This window comes from Lepisosteus platostomus, chromosome 3 (genome assembly GCF_059453375.1).
Source record: "Lepisosteus platostomus isolate fLepPlt1 chromosome 3, fLepPlt1.hap1, whole genome shotgun sequence".
Lineage (NCBI taxonomy): Eukaryota > Metazoa > Chordata > Actinopteri > Semionotiformes > Lepisosteidae > Lepisosteus > Lepisosteus platostomus.
Genome location: NC_142613.1, coordinates 63,580,771 through 63,608,565, shown reverse-complemented (window position 1 = coordinate 63,608,565; position 27,795 = coordinate 63,580,771). Strand labels below are relative to the sequence as shown.

Genomic DNA, 27,795 nt, shown 5'->3' with positions numbered 1-27,795 from the left:
CTTAAAGCCACCTCTTACTACCTCACAGGCTGGTTAAACTGGAATTGAAAAAAAAAGATCTTGATGAAATCAATTTCAAGTTCACATTTATTTTTCATTCCAGCCATATGCAAGTATACAATGGAACGAAATATCGTTTCTCCTAGTCCAAGGTGCAAGTACAGGCAGGACAGACAGGACACTGACATAGAAATTGTAGAAAGGATACACATAGTTCAAAGTGCAGATAGTGCAAATTACAAGGCAAATACATAATACAATATACACAACACACTGGGGGTATTTAAACCCTGTTTCTGGAATTGGGGTGGGTGCAAGTAGATTCCAGGGTGTTGAGGAGCCTGACAGCCTGCGGGAAGATCATTTATTTTCCTAAATGATAGGAGGGCAAAGAGTTCATGGGAGGGGTGGGAGGGGTCATCTACTATACTGGAGGCCCTGTATACGCAGCGTTTTGTGATAGGTGACAGAAATGGAAGGGAGGGAGGGTCCAATGAATTTTTTAGCTGTTTCCACAATTCGTTGCAGGGTCTTGCAGTCTGAAGAGTTGCAATTCCCAAACCAAACAGTGATAGCGCTGGTCAAGGTGCTCTCAATGGTGCTTCTGTAGAAAGTGGTAAGAATGGGTGGGGGAAGGTTTGCAGGTGCAAAGCTGTTTTTAAAAAAATCTTTGATATCCCAATAGTTCTTTATCTAAGTAGACTTCTTTTGCAAATGGTTTCACGGGCTGCATTTAGTAAACAGCATCCACTACACAAATTTCTGAAGGACATGGGTTTCATGCATTGGTGCTACTGTGATTATAGTATAATACCACCTAGTCTTTTAACAAAACTTCAGTGTGGGTAATGTACCATGAAAATACAGTATGTTCTCACTGTCATGTATGAATATTAGTTTGTAAAGAAGGTGAACTTGAATATACAGTAGTTAAATAAGAGAGTAGGTTATGCACTTGCATAGATATTTTCAACAAATGACCATCCATCTCTGTCTCCAAGTATGACTGTGATCTATTAAAAGCATGATAGATTTTGCAGCATCTTGGCTTTGGCTGTTGTGCAAATAGCAATTGTAAATGTGTGATGTTATCTGAGACATTTTTTCCTTAATATTAACATACTCAGGCAAATGTTTATTGAGTTTTTATACGGAACTGTGAAAGACCTTGTTATATAAATCTGCATTTTTACCCCAGTGTCTAAAAGAATAGACATATACCTACTACAAAAATATTCCTGTTATCAGCATATGAGCATAATAGAAATAATCTCTCTATTTCGTTAAAAGAAAAAAAAAACATTTGTGCATCTCTGTTACTCATCAAGGTATTGAAAGTTATGAACCTTTTCAAAATATTGAATTTTAATAATACTGTGTACTGTCCAATAAAGTAATACTGTACCATAATCAGTAATTTGGTTTTGCACTTAAAATAGTCTCTTTTTTCTTGTTTCTTGTGTCAGGCTAGAGCCAGTGCAAAAAAGTTTCGGAAAGTAACCTTGACAGTTTCTCCGAAAGGGATCATCCTGACAGATACGGACACCAATGAACTAATTGAAAATGTCTCCATATACAGGTTGGTGACACACTAAAAAACTTGTTTTATCTACATTAGTTTTAATTCTGATATGCCAGCAGCTACTGTACATCAGCCTGCAACTCACTGAAGCTCAGCAGGTGTGAGCCTGGCCAGTACCTGGATGGGACACCTCCTGGGAAAGCTAAGGTTGCTGCAGGAAGAGGTCTTATTGGGACCAGTAGATAACACCCTGCAGTCTTTGAGGATCCCAATGCCCCAGTAGTAATGGGGGCACAATACTATAAAAAAGTGGCGCTGTCCTTTGGATGAAACATAACACCAAGATCCTGACTCTCTAGGGTCATTAAAAATCCAATTACATTTTTCGAAAAAAAGGAAGTTTTATCCCTGGTGGCCTTGCCAAATTTTCACCATGGTCTCCTAATAATCCCCATCTATGAATTGGCTTCATCACTCCTCTCCACCAATTGCTGATGCGTATTGATCATACTTGTGCACTTGGGCTGCCATCACATCATCCAGGGGTGGTTACACATTGTGGTGGCGAAAGGGAGTCTAATTGTAATCTAAGGGAAAGGAATTATTATTATTATTATTATTATTATTATTATTATTATTATTATTATTATTATTATTATTATTATATCAGATGTAGAAATATGCATACAATGTATACAGACTGAAATATTTAATTAACAAAACTTGCTGCCTCTCAATTCTTCTTTATTTAATAATATATCCAGTAATAGTACAATAATATGTAGTCATGCTAAAATACTTCTATTGTAAGTAAGAAAATTAACGTGAGAAATATATCACTTTATTCTAGGGTGCATTATGTTTATCTGAAGTGTATCTGAAATTAGTACAATTAAGAAACTCCTATCTTGATGGTCTGTTCTTAATGGTAGTTCTCAAGTGTTCTTTAGACAATTGCTCTGTTCGCTAAACAATAACAAAGTTGTCCTAGATCTCACATTATTGCTTAACAGTCATCAAGATCTATGGGTAATTATCAAATATGAACCATATAAGTGATTGAGAGTATAGGAATATATTTTTTTTACCAAGTTAATTCTCTGTGCATTATTTTTAAATTATTAATGTTTTATCAAAAAAGTACATATTTCTAGAAAAAGGCTTTGTTCCTGCAGATAAAGCATAATATTTGTGACTCATTCAAAATCTCCCCCACTGTCATGAAAAAATGTATTCAAATGCAATGAATGTCGCCTGGGATAATATTTGAAGGATACATTTTATATTATAACACTTTTTGAAAGATAGAAATTTGAACACAATCTTAAACAATCAAGCTGCTGCCTGGGTCCTGTGTTTGATCACAGCTTTCGGTCAATGTCCAGTGTGCTTGTTATTTCCATATTCATGTGGGTTTTGCTGGGTGCAGTGTATTCTTCCCATTTCCAAAAGACAAGCAGGATTTGAGTGTCTACTCTAAATTGTTCATTTCTGGGGTGGTTTAAACTAATTTGATAGACTTTGGGAGTGTGTTGATAGTAGAACTGGCTACAAGATTCTGATGTGATACTGTATGTTGTGTCTCTTTCATTCACAGGGACAGTGGTTTAACGTTATAAGCATGAGCTTACTTAAGAAAGATATAGATTTTTTTTACTTTCCCTGTTTTCTCCTTGGATGGCAACTCCTCAGCAGACTGCAAGTGGAGCTGAAAAGAGTTTTGACTCTGAGGGATGGGGTATTTATACGTGCCTTTGGTTAAAAACTGACCCTCTAGCTTGCTCTCATTGAGCAGAAGGTGTCCGCCATCACACTGATATTCTTCATTGTCCTAAATAGACGTGCTGAAGGGATCCTTTTCATTTCCTGATCCCCAATCCCAGGAGAACAAGACTTCCCTTCCAGAAAACCCTACTGCACAGAAAACCCTAAGGGTACAAAAGGCTATCAGAATTTGGTAGAACTGTGGAAGGATTTAATTTTCTTTTAATAGTTCTTTTAATGTAATTGAACACTTCTTACTGTGTATCCACAGTCTTCAGCAACATCTCTCAAGCATCTATGTTCTTTGTAGGTTTTTTAAACATCTGAGGATTTTATTCTAAGCCACAGAGAACTACATCAAGTGCAGCTACTGTAAGCTAAGGTTTGGCAGATCTTTGATCATTATACTCAAAGCCTGGGGTCCCTTGCATCTGAGGGACTGCTCACAACATAGCTGATAGTCCTGTGAAGTCAGACTGTATCTATTATAACACCAATGAAGAATACCAGAATGACTGTATTTAACACAGCTGATAGAATATCCAAGCAAACACTCCCATTGTAGTAGGTATGAGTCTGAAAGACCCAAGACTCTATTCCATAAAGGAATACTACCAAAAGCTTTGCAATGCCTTTGAAATAACTCTCGAGCATGTGAACTATTGTAGTGTTTTTGTATTTTTAATAATCTTCCTAGACCAGAACAATTATCAACTGCATTTTGGTTTGTTCCTAATATTTTGGTCAGGGGGGTGTATACATGTATATTTACTCCATGCAAGCACATGCCAGCAGCCATATCACCCTGCAACTTACAATTGGCAGCCCACTGAAGCTAAACAGGTGTGAGCCTGGTCAGTACCTGGATGGGAGACCTCCTGGGAAAAACTAAGGTTGCTGCTGGAAGAGGTGTTAGTGAGGCCAGCAGGGGGCGCTCACCCTGCGGTCCATGTGGGTCCTAATGCCCCAGTATAGTGATGGGGACACTATACTGTAAACAAGCGCTGTCTTTCGGATGAGACATAAAACTGGTCCTGACTCTCTGTGGTCATTAAAAATCCCGGGGTGTTTCTCGAAAAGAGTAGGGGTGTAACCCCGGCATCCTGGCCAAATTCTCCTAATTCTCCAAAGTCTCCTAATAATCCCCCTCTATGAATTGGCTACATTACTTTGTTCTCCTCCCCCCACTCCGACAGCAGGCGGAGTATTCTCGGTCACATTTAATGGCAATGTCAGCTCAAACATTTGGTTCAAACCACCAAATGGAGACGGGCGTGCCGACAAGCGGACCCTGCTGATGCGGGATTAACGCTAGGATGAGAGACTTCATGCAAGCACAAACAGTATGTTTAGCATTTGACTTTATTCTTAGATATGTGAAAAAACATCTCTGTATTTTGATTTAGATTTCCAGATCAATTCCCTTTCATTTTTCTACTGCTCGTTTCCCATTCTTGCTCTGAAATTCCTCTGACATGGAATGCTTTCCAGCCAGGGCCCTGCACATAGTGATAAGCTACCGATTAAGACTTGCAGACTTTAGATGTAAACACCTGACAGTTTAGGAATGGGGTACTCTCTGCCAGCCAAAACATTCCACTCTTTCTACACGCTGTTTCACAACGGTAGTGCTTAGGAAGTGCAATGTGTATGAAAGAGTTTGTTTGAGCATTGGAATTTAGGTCAGAATCTCATGAGTTGTGGATCTGTAGCTGAGAGCAAAGGTTTCTGTTATTTATCTACAAGTACTAATTATGTTGGAAAGCCTTTTGAAGTAGAGTGTTTGATTCATTCTTCCCTCAGGTACTAAAAGCCATATTTTTAATTATTTTATCTTTCATCAAGCTAATTGATAATTTATGAAACTCAATTAGTTTTATATTTTGCTAGCAGAATTTAATGAACAATTTGATATGTGAATTCCTTAAAACATTAATGTAAAATGTGATATCATATTGGAGCTGTAAAAGAATGCCACTCTGGAACCAGTCCATAGTAGATCAACCAGGCACATTCCCAGGCTAAAAGAAATATCCAAATCTGACATATAGCACTTAAGAAAGGAATATTTTCAATCTTGAACATACAGAAGACTTTGAGAGGACCTGATTCTTCAAATCCTGAAGGGCAACAACCAAGTGAACATTATGCACTTTTTAAAAGTGAGACACAAACCAGAGTACTCAAATTCAAACTAAGGGACCATCCTTTTAAAATTTAGAACATGAGGCAGTTCTTTTCACAACACGCCACACAGCCTGTAACACGCTACACAGCTATATTATCAAACCCAACCCTATTACTTAATTAAAGAAATGTCGAGATGAGATCCTCAAATCAATTAGTTACAAGCAACCAAACAAGCTAGATGGGCCAAATGGCCTTTTCTGATTAGCAGACAAATCTCATAGGTAATGAAAGTTGTCAGCATTTTTATATATATGCTGTATAGAAGAGGTCCCCTTTAACATCCTTAAAGGGGACTATAAAACAGCAACATTAAGCAAATCAGTGCTAAGTAGGGAATTATTACTTGGAAGACGTTTAGTGTGACATGTTTCTCAGATAAAATCAATGTATTTCTATAGTTAAAGAGACCAGGGCATGACAGAAGTAAGTCATGAGTAGTGTACAGTACATCCATGTTTTCTTTGTACAGTATACACAGAACAGTCATGATTACTGTAATGGCCCATTAAGTTGAGCACTTAAATGTAATGTAACCTTGATTGAAACATTATGTTTTAGAATGACATAAAATTTGAAAGACTAGTGTGAGATTATGGGTGTGAGATACTTAAAAATATTTTTTAATTCAACATTTATGTTCAGTTTAATACGATATAAAGTAACATAAAATCTGCGCGAATGATAAATAAGTAATCTAATACTGGACAGAGTTAAATTACTTTGATTTCTACTTATCTAGTAACATAGTATGCATGCGCTTCTCAACATTTCTCTGAAATACTTTGGGCACTTTGTGTTCAGAAGACATTAAGTAGGGGAATCAAACACATACAGTTATAAAATAACACAGAAATATATACTGGTGTCCTGTCCATGGAGTATCACAGCTTGCACCCATTACTTGCTGAGATAGGCTTGGTTTCCCTGTGGCTCTTAAACTGATAAAGTGGTTTAGAAGCTGGATGGATATATATATATATTTATAATTATTTTTAGATAGTACAAAGCCGTTGTGCAATGATTTTACTAGATATTTGCCATTTTCTCCACTCTTGACTTTGTCACAGTTAAATATAATAAAAAATAATAAAATTGAAGCGGGGCGATGTTAAGTGAGGACCCCCTATATTGAAGATGTTAGAGCTCTGGGGTGCTGTGTAAATGTACAAGTAACAAAATAACAAATAGGTAAAGTCCAGGTTGAAAAAGAACAAAAAATCACAGTTCTGGTGTGGTGCCTTCTTCAAATGTGTAGGGTAACGATGGAGGGAGGAAGCAGGAATAAGAGTGAAACAGATATTAAAGACAGCATGACAATGTGAAGCGCAGGGAGACGTGAGAAATGGGGTAGAAACAGAACAAAATCTAGTAGGCAAATGGGAGATGCAGAAGGCAAAAACCTGAGAAAAGCTAATGAAGAGATTTGGAAAAAATAGTTGATCATTCAGAGCTTGTTGTAGCTGCAAACCAGTTGAAGGATAAGTAGGTCAGAGTAATTCTGACTAGGAGGAACAAACTGGGTAAATACTGTCTTGGAGAGATCATTGATCTTCACTGTTTTGACATATTCTCTGAAACAATTAGACATTTAGTTTTCCTGTTATGCCAATGTACAGTAAATGACAAAACATTTTTGTAAGGCTTGCAAATAAATGACTGAAAGTGATGCTCCTGACTGATTTTGATATTTAATAATAATTCCTTACATTTATAGAGAGCTTTTCTGGACACTCCACTCAAAACACTTTACAGGTAATGGGGACTCCCGTCTACCACCATCCTCTCCGAAACCACCAATGTGATGATGCGACGGCAGCCATAGTGCGCCAGAACTCCTCACCACACATCAGCTATCAGTGGGGAGGAGAGCAGCGTAATGAAGCCAATTCATAGACGGGGATTATTAGGAGGCCATGATTGGTAAGGGCCAATAGGAAGTTTGGCCAGGACGCCGGGGTAACACCCCTACTCATTTTGAGAACCACTGAGGCATTAGGACACACACAGACTGCAGGGTGAGTGTCACCTACTGGCCCCATTAACACCTCTTCCAGCAGCAACCTTAGTTTTTCCCAGGAGGTCTCCCATCCAGGTACTGACCAGGCTCACACCTGCTTAGTTTTAGTGGGCTGCCAATTGTGAGTCACAGGGTGATATGCCTGCTGATATTAACTGTATATTTGTGCTGCTGGATATGTATTTGTAGGAGATATAGTGACAAAAAGTGTCTGGTGTGGAGAGCTGTTTTGGACAGTAAGAGATCTGTGGACAAGAAGGGTGTGTAGATTAGGTGGTCTGTGGCATGATATTTTTAGGGGGAAGATTTGTTTGATGGCCTTGGGAATACAAACAAACGTCTAAGGGTAGGACAAGTGGAATACTAGTCTAATAATAATAGACTAATCTAGATGTAGAAATACCTTGAAGGGTTAATTTTCTAAGGGCTCTTTAAGATAAGATCACTTTATTGGCCATATACAATTTCTAGCATTAGGAATTCATATTTTTCACATATCCCAGCTTGCTCTCCATGAGACACACAGACAGGGAGAGAAGCTTGGGGTCAGAGCGCAGGGTCAGCCATTGTACAGCACCCCCAGAGCAGCTGGGTTTAAGAGCCTTACTCAAGGGCCCAACAAAGTAGGATTCCTCTGTCAGCCATGGGATTTGAGCCGGCAACCTTCCAGCCACAGGCGCAGATCCTTAGCCACATAGCCACCACTCCGCCCCTTTTTGACTGCAGTGAAGACCTTGTTAATGCAAAAAGACAGCATTTCAAGGTCTTAATTTTAGAAGTCAGTCTCATTCCTACATAAAGGAGAATGCATGTTGAACTCTGAAAAATGACAAGAGTTTTTACTATGTTTCTATATCAGATGAGATTGTATTATTTGTTTGCTGCTCCACTAATGTGATTTCTTTTCCCTATTGCATATACGGTACATTTTCTAAAATAATTTCTAATACCGTTGAACAAACTTCTAAACTTTGTACTTTCATGTTTTCAAGTAGATTATTAACTGGAAGAACAACATCAAATGAAATAATTCATAACTTGAATCGATTCTCAATATTTTTCACAAGCTTTCTGTTGTAAAAATCTGTGTAAATATCAAACCAGCATTGACAGTAACATTAATGTCAATAATGAAAATATTTAGTAACTTTTATTCCAGATACATACAGTATGCCAATGTTGCATATCTTACATCGTGTTTAAAAACTACTTAAAAAGACCTTGAATTGTCGACAGCTGTATTGTATTATCATGTTGTATGGGTCAGGAACACAGTATATGGTACAAGCTGTACTACTGTACTTTTCTGTAGAGTGTGCAGGAAAAACTGGGGTTGAAAATTGGTAACACGCCTCTATACACAAGAGAAGTGCACTTCATCTTCATTGAACTTACTTTAGTTGACATTAAAAGAGTGTTTTCCTGCCAAACAAATCTCCAAGTCTACAGAATAAGGACCCACTTTCCTGCCATCTTCTGTCCCTTCAGAAGCTCCTCTAAATCCAGCTGTGATTTCTTTTTTCAGTGTTTTCTGCCTTTGTATTAATACATATTTATAGTGAACATTATTGTGCACTGTTCAGCATTCTTGTGATGTGTCAGGTGTCCTTTCTGAACCAAGAATCAATCTCCAAGTTACTAATATGGAAAATAAAAACAAGATAAATAGTATTTCGCTGTCTGTATTTTTAAAAGTAGTCACCACATTTCAAATTCTAGATTTTATTCTTCTAGTTAGGTAAGCCTAGTGTCACATAATAATAGCTACTGAATTGTAAAAATTGGACAAAGGACTACAGTATGGCCTTGCATCTGTCTTTTTTCAGAATTTCCTATTGCACTGCAGACAAAGCTCAGGACAAGGTGTTTGCCTATGTTGCCCAGAGCCAGTTTAATGAGACACTGGAATGTCATGCCTTTCTCTGTCCCAAAAAGAAAATTGTAAGTATATTCAACAACACTATTGACAAGAATATTTTTTTTCTGCAAAGACTTTAAGGCTGTATCAAATTCAGCATTTCAACAGTTTAAGTTTGAAGTACTAGGCATTTAGTTAAGCAATGAAAATACTTTTTATTTCACTTATCTATATCTTGAACCTACATGTTTTCTCCTTGAAGTTTTAAGAAAAATAATTGTAAAAAAATAAAGTAATCAATGTGTAGTTGTGAGCTGCAGTTTGCTTTGTTCAATAGTTCTGTATCTCTTGGCGTGATGCATAATTCTAGGTGTGTGGTAAATTAGTTCAGAAGTTCCCAAGTGCAGTTGATGAATGGGAACCATTATATTGTTTTGTCTTTCCAAAACTGTGTTTCTGTAAAGAGGTAGTTGATTGTAGCAACTTTCAGACAGTCCTGAAATTACAGTGCATTCTCTTTAGGTCAGTTTAGATTAGTTAAAACAGAACGAAATAACTAAAACCATTATTCATTTTCATGAATGTTTTCTTGAACCACATACTGTACATGCATGCACATCAGCTTATAGAAATCCTCAGTCTTCTGAAAATAAATTAGATTTGGTAATCTAATGGAATCATAAAATGCCAGAAAAAGGCATTTTATGAGTATCACATTTCTGATGAACAGTCTCTCTTCTTTCTCTAATAAGATTCTTTTCTAACCTTTCTTTCTTTTTTGTGGGGGGAATTTTTTTAGGCCCAAGCAGTGACTCTGACTGTTGCTCAGGCCTTCAAAGTTGCCCTGGACCTCTGGGAACTTGCACAAGAAGGTGGAAGAATCATTTTATTGATCTGACTGTTTGAAGTTAAGAATTAGTGTAACTGACATCAAAAACAAGTGTACAGAAGCCAACTTAACTCTTTTGAAAAATCTTTCTTCAGTCTTATTGTAGAGTTGATGAGATGTATAAGATGTTTAATCCTTTTACATCTAAATCTACCTATAATGCAAAGTCAATGGAAATTTGTACTGAAGACGTTAATATAAAAAAGTTCTGGAGCATTTTGATGACACAACATAAGGTATTATTCTCTGCATATCTTTGTTGTCTTTCTACCTTTTAATTGGCCTCACTTCCCTTTAGGTTACAAATGTACTGCTTTTGTTAAGACACTGCTGCCATCTAGTGGATTAATTGTTAAATGTATTTTGGTCTTGAACGTAATTTTAGAGTTGTACGTGTTTTAGAGTATAATTTAAGACACGGCCTGCATTTTTAATTTTTTTTCTCATTTCTACAGTATGTAGGATTATGAAAAATGAAACACTTGTAAGAAAACACCAGAAAGTTATTTTATTTTATTCTTTTATTTACAGACAAAGGCAAGAAGGTCCACCCATGCTGCTCCTGCTCAGAAATGGACTCCAAACGTGAACCGAAAAGCCACTGTGTCTCAGGTAAAGCAAGGTTACTTGTGCCTCTAGCATTCTCAGCTTTTCACCAGAAAGCGATCTAATTTTGTTTTACATCACTTTCAGACTTAGAAACAAACAAAGGCCTAAGCGAAGAAGAAAAGTTAAAGAAGCCTTTTTTCTCCTCATCTTTTCACTCCAAGTCACAGCACAACAGCCCGGTCCGAAGACCACCTATAAAACAAGACTCATGGGTAAGTGATCTTAAAGAAGCCCCCAGGTGTCTTTACCATGACTGATGTTTGTTCTGAGCACAGGCCTCAGCCTTTGAACCCATGACCCAGTGTCATCCGTTCAAACTGGTTATACCACTAGTCAAGTGCAACCAGAATTTCCCAAGAGGCAGCAAATGTTTTACTGGTAAGTGTAGAAGAGTGTGAAACAGTGACTAGTAAAATTTCAATGATGTCAGTCCATGGTCCTTTATTTGTAAAAGATGTTTAAGGTGCAAGGCTGCAGGTCTGCATGTGCTCTCTGTAGTTCAGACCATCAGCCTACACTTAACTTAACTCAGACCTAGTGAAGTGTACTATATCATGTGGAAAATAATGCTATTGAGCACTGTGTTTCCTGGTTTCCTCAGTTTAAAATCCACAACTTAATATTAAATGAAAAACACAATGGAGCTAACAAAGGTTTGATACTCCCTGTGTATGAGTGATTGACTGTAAGCATACGATTAAGCATATGACTGTAAGTACAGTATGTGTGCTTTAAAGTTTGATTACTTACTGTTGCCTAAACCTGTGTAGCTTGAGCTGGACAGATACGAATAAATTTTATTGGAATCCTGGTTTAGTTTCTGGTGTGGTATCTGCATGAAGTGTGTACAGTATGTTCGCCCTCTGTTTGGGTGGGCTTCTTCTGGGAGCTCTAGTTTCCTCCCACAGTCTATAGTTATACTGGTAATAATAATAATAATTGCTCACACTTATATAGCGCTTTTCTGGACACTCCACTCAAAGCACTTTACAGGTAATGGGGACTCCTCTCCGAAACCACCAATGTGCAGCATCCACCTGGATGATGAGACGGCAGCCATAGTGCGCCAGAACGCTCACCACACATCAGCCACACATCAGTGGGGAACAGAACAGAGAGCAATGAAGCCAATTCATAGATGGGGATTATTAGGAGGCTATGATTGATAAGGGCCGATGGGAAATTTGGCCAGGACGCTGGGGTGACATCCCTACTCTTTTCTAGAAACGCCCTGGGATTTTTTAATGACCACAGAGAGTCAGGACCTTAGTTTTATGTCTCATCCGAAGGACGGTGCCTTTTTACCCTATATTGTCCCCGTCACTATACTGGAGCATTCGGATCGACACAGACCCCCTGCTGGCCCTGCTAACACTTCTTCCAGCAACAAACTTAGTTTTTCCCAGGATGTTTTTAAAAAAAAAATTAAGATCAGATACAACTTGATCGGCATAACACAACAGATTTGATTATTCAAATACAATATAATGTAGTGCAATATATGTGTGCAAAACTGATAATTTCATCACTCAGATTTCTGTGAGGTCCTCTTTACCAGTAACTACACTTAGCAGGAACATGTGGCAGATAAAATATACAAGTTAATTTGTGTCCTCTCTGATCTTACTGAAAGTGAAGAAAATTGAAATCTCAATATTTTCAACTCTTTCACCGTGTATTGGATTTTATCAAGCTTTCCTTTTGGCATTTCAATGTGTAACCACATGGTGGAGCAAATGCCCACCATACTATGCTGATTCTCATTTTACACTTTTCCAATTAAAACCTGAGAGAAAGCACAATGTGGAACCTTGTTTTGGTGTGGATGTTTTCTCATGCATTGTACGACTCTTGAAGAACATGAATATACTCAAAGTGGCTTATAAAATATAAGTTAAGGTGGCGTCTTTGTACGTTGGACTTGCACAAGCTATTGTTTGCTTTTATGTATTTTTTCTTTCTTCCTTTATATTTATTAATTTATTTTCAGGATACAGAGGATGGACTTGATGATGCTTTCTCCAGGTAGGTCTGGGCCTATTATAATATGTATAAAGTATACAGGTGAGACTGAAATCATGCCTGATTCCCTTGACCTGCCACTCCACAGTGAACCCTATGGCACTCCAGCAGCCTGTACCAAGATTCATAATCTTCTACCTTGTTCTTTATCTTGTTATTGATTGAGATCTGGGTATTGAGTCTGATAAGATAGGAAAACATAAGTAAAGAAGATAGAACCTAGACGTTGTTTATTTGTCCCTAATCTGTGCTTGTGTGAGGATGAAAAGATTAAAGAACTGTCACTTCAGAAAGAGCTTCACATCTCTGTCTTTTTCATCAAAGTTAAGGAAGTACGGCATCACAGAGATGGTTGATTTTCAGTACCTTGAGAGGCAGATAAACTTAAAGTTAAAGATAAAGGGGCAGAAAACTGGCTTGTGACACCAGAAATTAAAGGCCCATTTAGAGTTCAGTAGACATTTTGTAGTTTGCATTTGTATTGTTTCTTATTTGGTTATACCCAACAGAGACTAATTCCGTGCTGAAAAACAGAACAAATAGAAACAACAGTTTGGCTTTGAAGCCTTTTTCAGGTGACAAACGTTTAGAAGACTCAAAAGCTGAAACTGTTTTCTCTTTTTTCTTTCTAATGTTCCACATGGAATGAACCTCTTCTTATTCCTTAGGATGGAAATATACCTTGTGTGGCACAGTGGAAGAGTTGTTAGCATTGCTGCCTCAAAGTGCTGGGGTCCTGGTTAAAATTCTGGACCTAGGGTGTTTTCTGCATGGGATTTGTTTGTTCTCCCTGTGTTTGTGTGGGTTTTCACTGGGTCCTCTGGTTTCTTCTCACAGTCCAAAGACACACTAATAGGTTAATTGCCTTTTTGGAAAATTGGTCCTGGTATGAGTGTGTGCATGTCTGTGTTTGTGTCCATGTGTGTCCTGCAGTGGACGGGTATCCTATCTAGGGTGTACTGTACCTCGCTTTGTGCCCCCTGTTTCCAGGATAGATTTGGGCTCCCCTGAGACCCTGTATTGGGTGAAGTGGTTAGTCAGTGGAAGACTGGAAATATACTTTATTACATAAAAACTGTTATCCCACTTTATTTGAACACCAGAGGTAATTTTACAGTATAGATCTACTTATCATCATGGAATTAACCTTTATTCTTTTACAGTTAACACACTGACTTAACTTCTGAATAATTCTTGTAACATAGTTTCATTAAGACATAGTGAACAAATGAAAATAGCTACAATAGGCATTACCTGTATTTATCTGAAACACATCTGTAGGAGAAGACAAAACTGCACATTTACATCAGTCTCTCATTAATATACAGCATTTTATACAATTGGTCTTCAATTAATTAACATTTATCAAAAAACATTTTTATCAAATATTTATTAGACCTTAAGGCTGCTCAAAAAGAAAACATTCCCTTCTGTTCTTTTGCACATTGAGTGAGAGATCACGGGTGGGCAGCCAGGCTGAATCATGCTGAAATGTTACTCTCATACATGCATGAATTATTAACACTGACTTTATCTCCACTGACAACACAAGCAATACTCACATGATGCTGTACAAAGATTGAAAATGACTGATGGATAGTGGAGAAGTTCCTTCCTGTTTGAGAAGCCTCTGGAGAATAAATGGTAGTTTTCTAAAATTGAGTTTTAGAAAATACAGCATTGTTGAAAGCTCATAAAACTTTCTCCCATTTCCAGGCTTAATAATATGTATTTCAGATGTCAAAAGCTGAAATCAACAACATACATTATCAGACACTCCATTGTGTTAAAATTTTAGGTCATGAGCCAGATAAAAGAAGAAGCTGCACCCGGGCTCATCTACCATAACAGCCCGGGCACATACAGTATGGTTCTCTCATGGTTGTCTCAAGCCATGTGTCACACGAGGCCACCTGTGTTTTTAAACCAAAACCCATTTAGTAGAAGCAATTGGTATAAAGTCAAAGCAATTTTGCACTTTGTCAGGGCCATCGCATGTTTTGTGAGCCTATCCCAGAGAACAGCAGCAATAGTGATAGGTGCTTTTATGTCTGTTGCACAATGTGTAATTTGAAATGAAGTATGTTTGTACTGTACTGTACTGTAGGTATAAACAGGTGATGTGTAGAATGACGGGGCTGGCTGGATATGGAGACAAGGGATTGCCATCAGATGAATTCCTGTTATCGCTGGCTACATTCATTAAGAGAATATTTTTCAGAGTGTGACTTGATTTAGTGTGCGTGGCTGCTACTAACAACTGTACTGTAGTTAATTTCTGTTTTCCTGTATTGAAGTACTGTATATTAAAATGGATGCTTAGACTTCAAGGCTGGGGTAACATCACTGTAAGCCATGTTGAAAGGTTAAATAGGGAGTTTTAATCATTTCCTTGTCCATTAAACAGTAAAAGGATGATTAGATTGATTGATGTGAAATGAAGTTTGTTTGGAATTGTCTGTAGTACAGACTGAACTCCTAGATGAACTTTCTGAATTAATATTTTTTTGCAATGATAATTTGCAATGTTATGTCTGAACCTCTCAATTTCTCAATCCTTTTTCCCACTATGTAGGAGAAATCTCTTGCAGTGTTTCATAGATAGCAATAATAAAATGTAAAATAGCTCAGTTAAACAGACGGTTATGCCGATATTAATGCTGTGGTGTGTCTTGGATCTATTAAAAATTAACATAATGCTCCACAGGGCTCCAAGTCATATCAAGTCATATCAAAGTTCAGGATTTCTAAATTATCTCCCTGTGCATTGAATTAAACAGTGGCATACTCACTATGTGCAATTTTAAAACTCATAAATGTGCTCCTACTTTAACTGTCTGATATTAAAGTCAAAATCAAAATGCATTTTTTCTGAGTTAGAAACAAATTACTAGTTTTGCACCAGCTGTATTTTGCTACCGTAGCAATATGTTTATAGAATGATAAGAGCGATTCTTGCTTAATTCTATGCTGGACAGCTTTATCTGTGAAATGCTAGGAATCAGTGCCGTTAAATCATTCTGTTGAATATAAAGGTTAAAAGTGTATCCACGTTGTAAGTGTAATGTTGTGTGGCTCCATGGGATTTATCAAGATGTTTGTAGATTACTGTATGTGGTCAGCCCATGGATTCAGATCAGCCTGTGTAAGTGTCAAACCTGCTGTGCTGAAAGACAAGTGCAGAAGATTTGAGTGCTCTTCACAAGCCCTATGAGTCACTGTAGTTGACCCAGTTCAGTAAAGCTGAGAAACCTTCTTGTACTGAAGAACAGGAACCAGCCTCTTCTTTCTAGGATGGTGTTTTTCATTAATAGCGTTTCTTTACTCATTGTGAACTTAATCAAGAAGCCTATAGGATGTGCAAGCACATTCAATTATTTTTAAACTTTTAAATCTGTGGCATTACAAATTCATGTATTTAAATCACATCTGTTTTGTTTTTCTTCATTAATTCATTTTATTTTTGATAAATTCATTTGAATTTTATTCCCATAGGATCTCTTTGCAAGGTTGTTGAAACTAGTATTTCTCTTTTATCTGGCTATTATGCCTTCATCAAGTCTGAAGCCAAAGGGTATATATGATCAAGCATCTTCTTAATGAGAATAAACACTGTCTGATAATTGCTTCCTTCCAGGCAGACATAAACACTTTACATTGTGAAGCTGTCCATGTACAGTAGGTCAGTACCCTGCCACAAATTATTGAAAGCAGAACCAAAATTGTGTAGAACCTATATTACTGCTGAAACAGGTGGACAGGCTTTCAGTTTTCATGTGAGTCTCTTTCAATGTTCGTGTCTGTATCTATGCTTTTTGTACTGTAGCAGCACAAGTGGGGCTCCAGAGTACAAAATAATCTCTCTCATGGGAATGTGTCAATGTTTGCTTCTGTTCTAATTTTTCATGCAGCAATATGGATTGTGAAGATGTGGACACAGGTAAGTGAAGTGGCACAGCAGAATTTTGTTCATGCGTATAATTCAATTTCTTACACAGATGTCTTGAGAACCAAGAAATGGGGACATTATTTTTTTTTATATAATGAAAAGCATCGTGTACAGCATGTTAGCATTTCTGTCTCGCAGTTCTTGGATCGTAGCTTTAATTCTAGACTTGTACCTTCTGTTGGACGTTTGCATGGTCTCACCATACTTGTTGACAGATGCTCTGGTTCCCATCCAGATTTTGCAGAGATGCTAGTTAGGTGCACTGCTGTATTGACATCTCTAAATTGCCCAAGTGTGCCTGTGTGTGTGACTTACTGTTACACAGGACTGTTGTCCCAACCAGGGTGTAGTCCTGATTTGTGACTATGCCTTCAGAATTGGCTCTGGGTTTTGCAGCTCTTACCAGAACCGTGCAGGATTTAATGTGTGGATGATGGTAAGGGATCCTATGGAAGTGGACTGAGGAAATTACAGGAAGCCCCCTAATAACATCTGCATTATGTCAAGTTGAGTGCATTTATGAAAGCATAAATATTGCAATAAATACTACTATAAAATAAGTATTGTGGCATAGTGGAGTACTGTGGATATGAGTGAAAATTTGATTCTTTTCTGACAGAATAATAGGATGAAAAAAACATTTCATACAATGTATATCTACTGTTTAATGAACAATCTTTTATGCTTGTAAATATATAGAATCTGGAATGGAATGTGGCACTCTTTCTATAATGCCACTACTGCCTGCTTGATAAGCTAACCTTTTAAGCTTTTTAAGTTTATTTAAGAATATAAGAAAGGTAACGAATGAGAAGATTCGGTTCAATTAGCCCATTTGGTAGTTTGTAGTTTATTGATCCAAAGAATCTCATATAGGTATCTCTTAAAGGAACCCAGGTATGGGCTCGACATTATGACTGGGCAGTTTTTAATTGTGTTTAACAGGGTAGATTTAATCATTTACAACAAAAGGCAGCAAGTCTTTCCAGGACCTCTGACACATGTGTATGACGGTCCATATGCTTAAAGATCAAAAATACAGTAAAAGCAACGCCATTGCTCACATAGAAATGTCATGTTTCTGTGTTTTCAGACTGGCAGAGTCCCGGACCAGAACGGAGTCTTAAGATGCAGCTATAAACCCTTCATTGTGACTCAGGAGAATCAGCTTCAGAACCGCAGAGTGTCCCATCCATGGGCTCTGATGATCCCAGATGAAGAAAACAGAGACTACAGAAATGCAAGGGGAACTCAGTTTTCCATAGATAGAAGGGAGATGCCCAGTTTTAAGTAGTACGTTCAATGAGGCAAATAAAACTGGGCACAGGTATGTCCTGTGTTACCTTCTGGAATTGCTAAGACATATTTTGCCTAGATCTTCTATAACACAGTGAGAGTGTGCACTGAAGACACACACAATGTAAGTCATGGAGGCAGATTTGTTTCATGGAACTGATTTGTCTTCTGTTGTAATTATACTGTTTTGCCTCAAGCTATTGTCCATAAGAGGGTTCATCTCCTAAAAAATGCAGTGTTATGAAAGCAGCCTTGGGGTCGATTACTATCATCAAGCTCATCTAAATTACTCTTTTCTTAGCTGTACATTACAAGAATTTTAGCAACACTGTATATCAAACTCCAATGTGATTTTATTGCAAGTCCTTTGTTTTCCATTGTGTCCTATTAAGATGATAAATTACAACATGAAATAATAAATTCCTGGATAAAAACTGCTGATAAGATATTTCTTATAATGGCTTCTTTCAAAAGGAATGATGTTTACTTCAGACAATGCGATACAAATTAGTTTTGTAAGTGTTTTCATATGTATAACAGGTTTTAGAAGGGTTGCATCTGAATAATAATAGACCCCGATGTTTCTTAGATGCAGTGGATGCTTCCTAGTTGCTGGTTCTCATAAGATTTTCACATTTTCTGTTTTTTTCAAATGATGTTTTTGTAGATAGATCAGGACATTACACACTCCTGTCACACAGCTCTTGGGTCCTGGGGCTGTTTGGAGTTTGCATGTTCACTCTGTGTCTTATGTAGGTTTTTTGTGGGTGCTACAGTTTCTCCCCACTTTTCCAAACCTTGCAGACTTACATTAACTGAAGTATCAAAATGGTTCTGGTGTTTGTATTTCCTTAGTTGGACTGGCATCCAGAGTATAGCCCCACCCCATCAGAGAATTGAGTAGATCTTAGATAAGGGCCATGGACAGACAGAGACTGGAGTACATCCTATACACGGCTATGTGGAGACAGAGCCCGGTAGAGTCCATGCAACTTCGCTGTGCCACCACAATTATGTGGTTTGGGTTGCTACACCCCCCAGCACACTGACACACTAACAGTGGTAATCTTAAAGTGAACAGAGCAAAGGCTGGGATTTAGATACTGTATCAGTTTTCACTTTGTGAACTGGATTGGACTCCCAACCTTTTGATTACTAACTGTAGGATCATAGGTCAGACTGATTTTACCCAGTACAACAAGTGTTGGGGAAACTACAGGATAATAAGACAGCACATGTCAAGAGTAAAGGAAACATACTGCTGGCTGCATCTGGGCCAGTCAACCAAAAGGTAGCAGTTTTCAGTATTCTTTAACTCATCTTAATAGTCTTAGAAAATTTTGAAATAGCAGTGTCTTTTGTTAAGGCAATATAATTTGAATACATTGGATATAATAATATTACTACAAATTGCAATTTTTTATATCTCATAAATTCGTTTTTTTGTTTGGGCTTTTAAAAAAGTGTTACTCCATTTGAAAACTTTGTATATACTGATTTGGTGCATTTTACATCAAATTCTGCTGACTTTTAGGTGTTACTGCATTGAAGATATTTATGTCTCTAGCATAGATTGTGTATAAATCAACAGACACTGACAAATAAAGCTAATAGATTCTCAGGGCACAGCTCTTTGGAAAGTTATGCTCTTAATCCTTCCCTAATCCTGATCTGTTTGAAGACTATCGACATAAATGTCAAACCTTGTCCTTACTGCACAACATCCATAAACTGGCATGGTTCCAATCTGAGTTCAAAAATAAGGAATGAGACCAATACTGCAGCACAGAGGAAGTTTAAGCACTTTTGTGCTATTAAACACAATATCTTGGTACGTACATGCTGTATATAAAGATATACAACAAGCATTTCATGCTTTAATTCTTCTCGATATCATCAGAAAGATGTCTTAAATGCTGAAAAAGTGAATATACATTCTAAATTGGATTAAGTTATTCTAATTAATTTAAGGAACGGAAATAATTGCTGGTGTCATTAATGGTCTGATTATTGTTTAAAAGGTAAAAGGGTACATCAATATGATTTATAAACTTTATCATTATACTGTATTTAGTCATCCACCTCAGTCCTGTAATATTTTAATATGAACTATCCAATCTCTTTAGATACTCACAAATGTATCAGAGCTGAGTTACCAGAAGTCTTACATTTTAAAAAAAAGGTCTGGTAAATATGAGAATGAGAATGTTTCAGCACCAGAAGTGATTTATTTAATGGAATTGTTTGGAGTACTAAGGTAATTGTTGGATATGGTGTCTTCACCCAACAATATTCATTCAATAAATGGCTATATGAGATCATAGAATCCTAATAACTACTAAAGGGGCTAGATGAATGAATGGCCTCCTCTCATTATATTATGTTCTTAATATAATTAACTACTTTTCTACCACCCATTCCTATTACTTAACCATTCTCATCAGCTCTTCTTCAGCATTAGACGTAAAAAAGGCTCATTATGGTCTCAAAGGTTATATAAACTTGGACACGTCTGTTGCATTTTGTAGCTCCTAACAACTAGTAGGAATAATAAAGTAAATAATAATGACAACAATCTAAACTGAAACCCCATGCTAGTGAATTCCAGAATTCAGTAGATTCACTTAAAATGGTAAGACATTATTAAGGGTCAATCTAAAAAAATAAATAAAATAGTGCTACTGTATTTATCTTTTGATTAATGGGTGTTTGTCAGCATCTGATGATGCATTTCTTCAAATTACATAATGATTAATTATGTCTGCCTCCTGAGAGCTCCAGAATTGATTTCCCATCACATGACTAATGAATTCTGATTTCTGTCACTGTGGATTAGTTCTTCAGAAACCTTTTTTTGGGAATGATTATCACAAAAGGACACAGAACTGTGGGTGACTCTTAGTCAATTAGGATACATTTCAAACATGCCAATAACTGTTTTCCTGTCAGTTAACACATACACCAACTACAGTAGTTGCTCTATTTTTGTAGTTCATTTTAATATAATATTACATTAAATTTAATGTAATATTTTGTAATAGTATGTATTTGTATAATTAATTGCTTGCATTTTATATATATTCTATTGAAAATTTCATCCTAAGGGATCACAGATAGCACTTCAAATACAGGGCTTCATCAGGACGATGTGGCAGCCACAGCACATCAGGTAGAAAAGTGAAATTGCTTCACCAAGTCAATATAGGGGGGCTTTATGCAAGTTAAACTGTGAAATTGCATAAAAACAAAGAATAATTTATCCAGTATCCAAAATGACTTACCTTATGTACTATATACCGTGCCATGGGACCTTTAATGATAAAATAGTCAGGACATTGATTGAACAGTTGAATGTGTCATCCAAAGGATGAGACTATAATGCAGTACTCCCAGTCAACATACTGGGGCATTAGTGTGAACTTTCTGGTGTGAATAAAAAATATTCCCACCAACTGATCTGGAAACACCCTTGGTTAGTACAGGTTAGTACAACTTCAGAGCACAAGAATCATTGAATAGCAAATGCACAAGTTCTCCAACTGGGGGTGTTGAAACTATGTTGTACTCCTAGTTTATGAGAATGGTAATAAAAAATACAGTTTGCTTATGAAATCAGCACTACTATGAGGAAGCGGATGTAACATAAACAGTCAGACAGCCTCACTTATAATAGATAAAATGTACAACAGGAGTTATTGTGGAAAAAAGTCAGAATAGTGTTTCTCTGTAGTTCAACAATTCCACATTGATTTATAGACAGTAACTAAAGTATACACCCAGTGTAATTCAAACATGCAATAATCAATAATCACTGTGCAGGAAGAAATTATTTGATACTGGAAAAACTATTTTGTCTCAGGATGGGGTGTTCAATTCTCAGTTCTCATCTGCATCATTGCAGAAATTTGCTGCGACCAGTTCCACAGTTCTTTTTTTGATAACTAGCAGGATCAACATCAACAATGAAGGTGCTACACTAGGTGTATCAAATTATATTATTTAAACCTCGGTACCTTGTGTTAAATTAGCCTCAAAGGGAAAAGAAATGTTTACCCTCCCAGTTGTTCAGTAGTAATAGACTCAAATTATTAAATTAAGCTACTGGGTGAACACTTGCAAGACAGGACATTGTGCTATACTGTATGCACTTCTTTTTTCTTGTTTATTGTCTAATCAGAGCAGTTTAAATGAGTAGCTGGTGACTGTGTGTTATAGGGTAACTTGTTGTTTCACGATAAAAGGCTTCATAGTTTTGTTCTTTGTACCAGAAAGAAGAAAACATTCATTTTCACTTATTTTCAATGCAGCTAATATTTTATCACATTAACGGGTTTTGTATTTCTATATTATATTTCAAAAGACAGCATTTTGATTATGACTATTTTAAGCTGTAGTTGGCTATTTGGAACAATATATTGATAACATTTCTCTTTTTTTCAAAGATTAAATACTAATGGATTTAAACAGCTGCGTATATGCTTTAACAACCACTTGAAATTCATGACATATCATTAAGAGTCTAGAAGCTGAAATTGTCTTGAGTCTATTATAGATGTACACTTTTTCTCATACTGTCATATTGGAGTAAATGTTTTTGCACTGTATATGGTTAATTAGAATATGTGATGACCAGTGAAAGTTATTGACTGAATTCCAAATACTGTACATCCTTGATAGAACAATGGCCAAATGCAGGAAATTAATTAATAACAAAACTAAGATCAGTTTCTACTGAGATTCAATACTGCGCAAAATCAATGCAAACTAGTGTTCAGAAAAAAATCTATAGTTTATCTGAAACAAGTACCAGAAACCTCTGTAGTTTTAATTTCCTATTTTTTATGTTCAGTAAAAGTAGGGATGTGTGATCTGTGTTTTAAAAATGTCTTGCAATCTTGATTTCTGTCTGCAGTATGTTATTCAATGAAAGGTGCTTTTGCTGAAATCTATGCAAAAACAGATTTCTAATGACAAAAATGTGGTAATGGACTTTTTAGTAATCAGAGCACACTGAATTTCTTGTTCCTATAAATGTTGCTTTGAAAATGGGACTTTTGAAAATTGTTTAATAAGCAAAATAAACAAGTTGTGCAAATTAAAGAAATAAACTGTTTAGTCATCTTTCTGGGGAATGAAAGGCTTTGTAAAACATTGTATAAATATCATTCAGTTACAGATAACTGAAGTACTGATCATTTTTCAGAATACATGAAAGCTGGGTTCAAACTCGCAATGCCATTGTTCTTCAAACTAGGTAAGGAGTAAATTCCATCTGCTACTGCTAAAGAAGACTGGAGATTTTCCTTGTTAAATTCTGTAATCTAAATGGGGGAACTACAAAAAATATACATTGGCTTACAATTGATGAATGTAGCTGTGACAAAATGCAAATACTACTGAAATGTGTCTTCTAAGGTACAGTAGCTGAACATTAGTATGATTACAATTTATAATGGATAAATAAAACTGTGTCCGAGTGCAAACTTGAAATTTGTAAGATCTGTACAAACAAAACAGATTAGCTGATGACATGTATTACATGTATGATCAACATCCTTGTCTATTTTTCTTTAGTTTTTGTATTCACTAATTCACAGTCCTAAATCTATTAGAAAACCATAGAGAAATTTGGTAATTCAGTTCTTAATTTACAGCATAAGCCATTCTTTCTGTCAATTGTACATACACACATACAGTGCCTTACAAAAGTATTCTTACTTTGAAGTATGATACTTTGAAGAAGCAATTTAAGCTTGTTATATGCACAACATACTCCACACACTCAAAGAAAAAAATAAAAATAAAGAACCAAATAGAATATGAAAAAACTGTAATGAATATACTGTATTAAATATTGAAATTTGGATTGCTGTGCCAGACCTGAATTAATTTAGTTGTACAAAACTACCTGAATGAGCAACACCTTCGATGAGTGGCATATTTGTTTGTAAGAATTGTGGTTCTCATGATTTCAGAATAACGACTACTGTGTTCCCTTGTCAGGAAGTTAGATTCTAGCAGCGACACAACCATGAAGACTGAAGACTGAAGACTAAAGACTAAAGACTGAAGACTGAAGACATGAAGACTGAAGACTTGTTTACTTTTGTTTCTGGCCTGCACTAAGCTGCTGTGCTCTAGGAAATAAGTCATGGAGAAGCACAGATCAGGAGAAGGGTACAAAAAATATCAAAATCTGAATATCACTGTGAGCTCCGTCAGAACCTATGCAACATATTTCATTTCTTTTACCTTCGTTTTTGCTTAAATTTACTGTAGCTTGCCTTACCTTTGGAGGTCTTCAGTTTGAGCAAATTTAAAATAAAATGTTAAGTTTTAGAAAAATGTGTATGCATACTTTTGTAATTTCAAAGAATCAGATCTATAGGAAAGGTCTGAATATAACACAGTATAACACAGAGATCCATGAATATACAGTATAAGATGGTGGTATTTTCTAGTGATTTAAAAATATCCTGGTGGGTATGTGAAATTTGCTGCCTAATTAATTAGCCAGTTATGGTTTACTTTGAGATTTACTATTTTGACAGCATAAATTAATTACGTCTATTATAGACAGTTTAAAGTAATATTATCAGGATTACATTTTGTTTCATCTCAGTAAAGATGACATAACCTATTTAACACATCAGATTATGGGTGTAGTAATCTGATGTCATTGTCGATAAAAACAGAAGCATTCCTATCAGCAGTGCAGTGGCACAGTGGTCAACACTGTTGCTCCTTAGCACTAGGGCCTTGGGTTCAATTCTGGACCTGGGGTGCTCTCTGCATGGAGTTATGTTCTCCCCATGTTTTCACCACCTATTCCGGTTTCCTCTTGCCATCCAAATGCATACTGGTAGGTTAATTGGCTTCTGGGAAAATGAGCCCTAGATGTGTGTTTGTGTCTACCCTATGATGGACCGGCATCTTGTCCAGGGTGAATCCTGCCTTGCACCTGTTGCTTGCCATCCATGGTTCATGATTTTAGCATTTTCTATTCAGTGATTTTATTTTCAATAAGGGAATCCATAATTTTAGTAGCTGTCTACGTTGGTGGATATTTGGTTTTGATGATACTGTTTCAACTGGCTGCTTATGATTTATAATTATTATTATAATTATTACTTAAGACCATCAGCCCAATTTTAATTTTTTCATTTTGTTCAGATTTATTTTGCTCATTGTTTTAACGATCGCCTCTTTAATATTTATGTAAAGCTCATTTCAAAGCACAGGCCTGAACTGCCCAACATTAAAGGCTGTGATGAGCTGTTCCTCTAAGCAGATTTTTGTTCCCTTGATGGCTTAGAGACAAACAGTAAATATTTAATCTTCATTGGCACCCGCAAGAGTGTTATTTTTACACTTTCTTCTTTTACTATTGAAAGCTTTCCGCCAGTCCTGATGCAATGTGCTCTGTTCTAAAGACAGTCATTTGAAAAGAGAGCACTTTAGATGGCTTCACCCCAAATCTGTCTGATTCATCTGATCACTAAAAGTGAAATTTATTAAAAGCTTGTACATAATTGAAAAGAAAAGATTGTAGGACCTAGTGTGGTTTTATATGAGCTGCCTGTTGTCTGAAAAAAAGAAATAAGAGGGTATTTAATGACTTTATTTCTTCTTATATATACAGATATTAGTCTGGGAATTTAGAGTAGATTATTTATCATAATGAGTCAAGCAGTGCAATTTAAATTATGTACAAATTTACTTAGGGTATTATACAGTACAGAGCAAAAGTTTAGAATTTTCCTGTTACAATTTAAGTGCATTGTAGTGCTATTGACTTGAGGACATGCAGTTTATTACACAGTGAATTGTAATTTATAACACACATGAAATATATAAAAATATAATATCACATCGCTTTGCCTTTTTTTTGCACAGCAACAAAGCAGAAAATCACTGCTTGTAAAAACACCGCTAAACTAAACTGCTAAATATGTAAATCCTACCAAGTCACAAACTGTTCAGTTTTATAAAATCGTCATGTTAAACAATGTGCTCATTTAAAATCTAAGAAAATCTAATTTTCACAATGGCAATGTTTTTTTCCCAAATCTAAATCTGTTCCGTTACTGATTCTTACTGATTACTGTTATGATGACAGGTTTTGGTAAGAAAAGCAAATGTGTCTGGTTGTGCCCCTATGTATCACGCCGTCTACTTACCGCATTCTCACACGGAAATGCTCCCGCACTAATTACAGTCTAGCCCTGAGTACTTCTGCCAAATGACACCACCCCTGCAAATCGGCCAACCAAGACACTTCATCAATCAATGCACCTTCTTCCTCGCACACTACTTAAACCCTTCTGAACCCCCTGCTCTTCGCCTGGTATTGGTTGTCCTTTTGTGCACCTACCTTGCCTTCGATTCTGTTTTCTTCTCGGTCTTTGTCACCTACCATGGAACCCACCTTTGACTATGTCTACTGTCTTGCCCCTTCGGATTTGGAAGCCTTCTCGATTGACCTTCACCTTTTGATCACGGAACTGTCTTTTCGACTACAACTTCAGCCTTGCCCTATTCTGGATTGGAAACCTACTCTGCTACCTTTTTCTACGAACCTCAGAACTCGACTTGGACTTCGCCTCTTGTCTAGCCCCCTTAGGTACTGCATAGGGTCCATCTTCCCGTTTCCTCAGCAGGTCACTCGTGACAGTATTATAATAATTATAATAATTGCTTACACTTATATAGCGCTTTTCTGGACACTCCACTCAAAGCGCTTTACAGGTAATGGGGACTCCCCTCCACCACCACCAATGTGCAGCATCCACCTGGATGATGCGACGGCAGCCATAGTGCGCCAGAACGCTCACCACACACCAGCTATCAGTGGGGAGGAGAGCAGAGTAATGTAGCCAATTCATAGAGGGGGATTATTAGGAGGCCATGATTGGTAAGGACCAATGGGAAATTTGGCCAGGTTACACCCCTACTCTTTTCGAGAAGCGCCCTGGGATTTTTAATGACCAAAGAGAGTCAGGACCTCGGTTTTACGTCTCATCCAAAGGACGGCGCCTGTTTACAGTATGGTGTCCCCGTCACTATACTGGGGCATTAGGACCCACATGGACCGCAGGGTGAGCACCCCCTGCTGGCCCCACTAACACCTCTTCCATGGTGTTATGGTGCTACTATGATGGAAACGCATACCTACAAGCACCTCTGACCGCCAACACCAACGCAATAATTATTAAATTGTCATTCATCAGCTCTTCCCTATTTATACCCTCTCACTCTACTCAGTCCCCGCTCACTAATGAGAAATTCTTTTCGGCTTTCTCTGGTGCGCGTAACTACTCTTGACCTGACTTTTGGCTGCCCGACCTGCCCGACCTTGTTTCCTCCTGCTTCGACTTCGCCTCGCGTCTCGTCTCGGATTTGGATACACTCGACCTGACTCTTGGCTACCCGACCTAGCTCTTCTCTTTCAACTATGATGGGATTTGGATGCCTGTTTGTTGCAATCACCTTCAGACTCAGCGCCACAGAGGGTCCAACCTGGTTCTCCTAAAGCCATCTGTGACAGGACAGGTGTCCCATCCAGGGTGTATCCTGCCGTGAATCTGTGATTCCCAGGATTCCCCCGCAACCTTGAATTGGAAGAAGAGGTTAGAGAATAGATGGAAACGTACAACTATTTTGGGGTGTTTGTGTTTTT

General features: G+C 37.1%; 1 protein-coding gene across 3 annotated transcripts in view; it reads left to right on the top strand.

Annotated features, from left to right (window-relative positions):
- LOC148675256 (low density lipoprotein receptor adapter protein 1) overlaps nt 1-23,224 on the top strand; it is a 66,497-nt gene extending 43,273 nt beyond the window's left edge. Inside the window, exons 3-10 of one of the 3 annotated variants that reach the window (XM_088626405.1) lie at nt 1,467-1,579; nt 9,320-9,434; nt 10,151-10,223; nt 10,772-10,852; nt 10,934-11,061; nt 12,840-12,874; nt 16,783-16,811; nt 17,914-18,098. In XM_088626405.1, coding sequence (XP_088482531.1) covers nt 1,467-1,579; nt 9,320-9,434; nt 10,151-10,223; nt 10,772-10,852; nt 10,934-11,061; nt 12,840-12,874; nt 16,783-16,811; nt 17,914-17,960 — 621 coding nt within the window. In that variant the 3' untranslated portion in view covers nt 17,961-18,098. Of the gene's footprint in view, nt 1-1,466; nt 1,580-9,319; nt 9,435-10,150; nt 10,224-10,771; nt 10,853-10,933; nt 11,062-12,839; nt 12,875-16,782; nt 16,812-17,913 lie in introns of all 3 variants that reach the window. The other 2 variants (XM_088626407.1, XM_088626404.1) reach the window with 2 other exon arrangements.
- Nucleotides 23,225-27,795: the final 4,571 nt, after the last annotated feature.